Source organism: Radiomyces spectabilis, assembly GCF_025331425.1.
Source record: "Radiomyces spectabilis strain NRRL 2753 chromosome Unknown BYT42scaffold_10, whole genome shotgun sequence".
Taxonomy (NCBI): Eukaryota; Fungi; Mucoromycota; class Mucoromycetes; order Mucorales; family Radiomycetaceae; genus Radiomyces; species Radiomyces spectabilis.
In genome coordinates, this window is record NW_026251935.1 from 1,165,670 (window position 1) to 1,167,211 (window position 1,542).

General features: G+C 39.0%; 1 protein-coding gene across 1 annotated transcript; it reads left to right on the top strand.

Moving 5' to 3' along the window:
• The first annotated feature begins 306 nt into the window (after positions 1–306).
• BYT42DRAFT_58399 (uncharacterized protein) lies at positions 307–628 on the top strand. The gene has a single exon (XM_051569842.1). It carries the CDS (start codon positions 386–388, stop codon positions 557–559), a length of 174 nt encoding a protein of 57 aa, XP_051421230.1. The 5' UTR covers positions 307–385; the 3' UTR covers positions 560–628.
• Positions 629–1,542: the final 914 nt, after the last annotated feature.

A 1,542-nucleotide genomic window follows, 5' to 3' on the forward strand; every position in this document is an offset into this window, starting at 1 on the left:
TGAGTCTTTTGATCTTGATTATTTCGGAGCTGACGTTGAATATTTCTTGTTGGACTTACTGGGCTTCTTGAGAAGGTTCTCGGTTTGGAATTATTAATTGATTGAATTGAGCCCCTCTGCAGAGAGCACCAAGACGTATTGTACAACATCGCGTGTTCGGCGGTTCAAAATATGTTACAGTATGCAAATAAATAAATAAATAAAACGAGAAGTTAATGGGCACCAGATATATTTTGTCGTGTTTGGTATAATAAAATAATGTATTCCACATACTTCATTCCTCTTTCATTGCATTATGTGCATCTCCACGGATAAATCTCATCCTCAGAACGTCCCCAGTTCAAATATACCGAGTTGTACCACACTCAAATACTAATCACTGAAGATGAACCTTATGACCATCTTCATTCAGGAACCGACCTCTGACATAAATGCGGTCCACATTCACAAATCCAACGTCTCCTTGGTAACCAAAAGTCACAAGGACAGCCGTATCCTCTTGTTATTCGTGCACAGTACGTTCAACGGCAATATCTACAGGATAAACGATTTATTATAATAGGATCAAGTCAATTGACAATCCGTCATAAACTATATAAGCAGACATAGAATGATGAATTGATCTCGGCCTTCTTTTTCCTTCTCTTGTTTCTCAATAAATCCGAGTCTCAAACATTTTCAGGTTTTCTCTGTTTTTAATTTGTCTTTTATTCACAAACACCACAATTGCTTCCATAGGTTTGTCAGATGTTCGTGGTTGGGCCATGTTGGGCGAGAATTCCTTCCGATTTGTCAGTTTCGTAGATAGTGGAACTAGGCGTTGTAATACGGACAGGCGAGACAAGACAGGGAAAGAGTCTGGATTTTTTTAGGAGGTTGAGGGTGGAGGCGGATACGGATTTTTTGGATACGGATTTTTTGGAGGCGGATACGGATTTTTTGGATACGGATTTTTTGGATACGGATTTTTTGGATACGGATTTTTTGAATACGGATTTTTTGGAAGCGGAAGCGGATACGAATTTTTTGGAAGCGGATACGGATTTTTTGGAGGCGGATACGGATTTTTTGGATACGGATTTTTTGGATACGGATTTTTTGGATACGGATTTTTTGAATACGGATTTTTTGGAAGCGGAAGCGGATACGAATTTTTTGGAAGCGGATACGGATTTTTTGGAGGCGGATACGGATTTTTTGGAGGCGGATACGGATTTTTTGAAAGGCGGATACGGATTTTTTGAATACGGATTTTTTGGATACGGATTTTTTGGATACGGATTTTTTGAATACGGATTTTTTGGATACGGATTTTTTGGATACGGATTTTTTGGATACGGATTTTTTGGAGGCGGATACGGATTTTTTGGAGGCGGATACGGATTTTTTGGAGGCGGATACGGATTTTTTGAAAGGCGGATACGGATTTTTTGGATACGGATTTTTTGGATACGGATTTTTTGGATACGGATTTTTTGAATACGGATTTTTTGGAAGCGGAAGCGGATACGAATTTTTTGGAAGCGGATACGGATTTTTTGG

What these genes read in the sequence shown, in the direction of transcription:
- BYT42DRAFT_58399 (XM_051569842.1), top strand. Translation starts at nt 386, where the DNA reads ATGAACCTTATGACCATCTTCATTCAGGAACCGACCTCTGACATAAAT.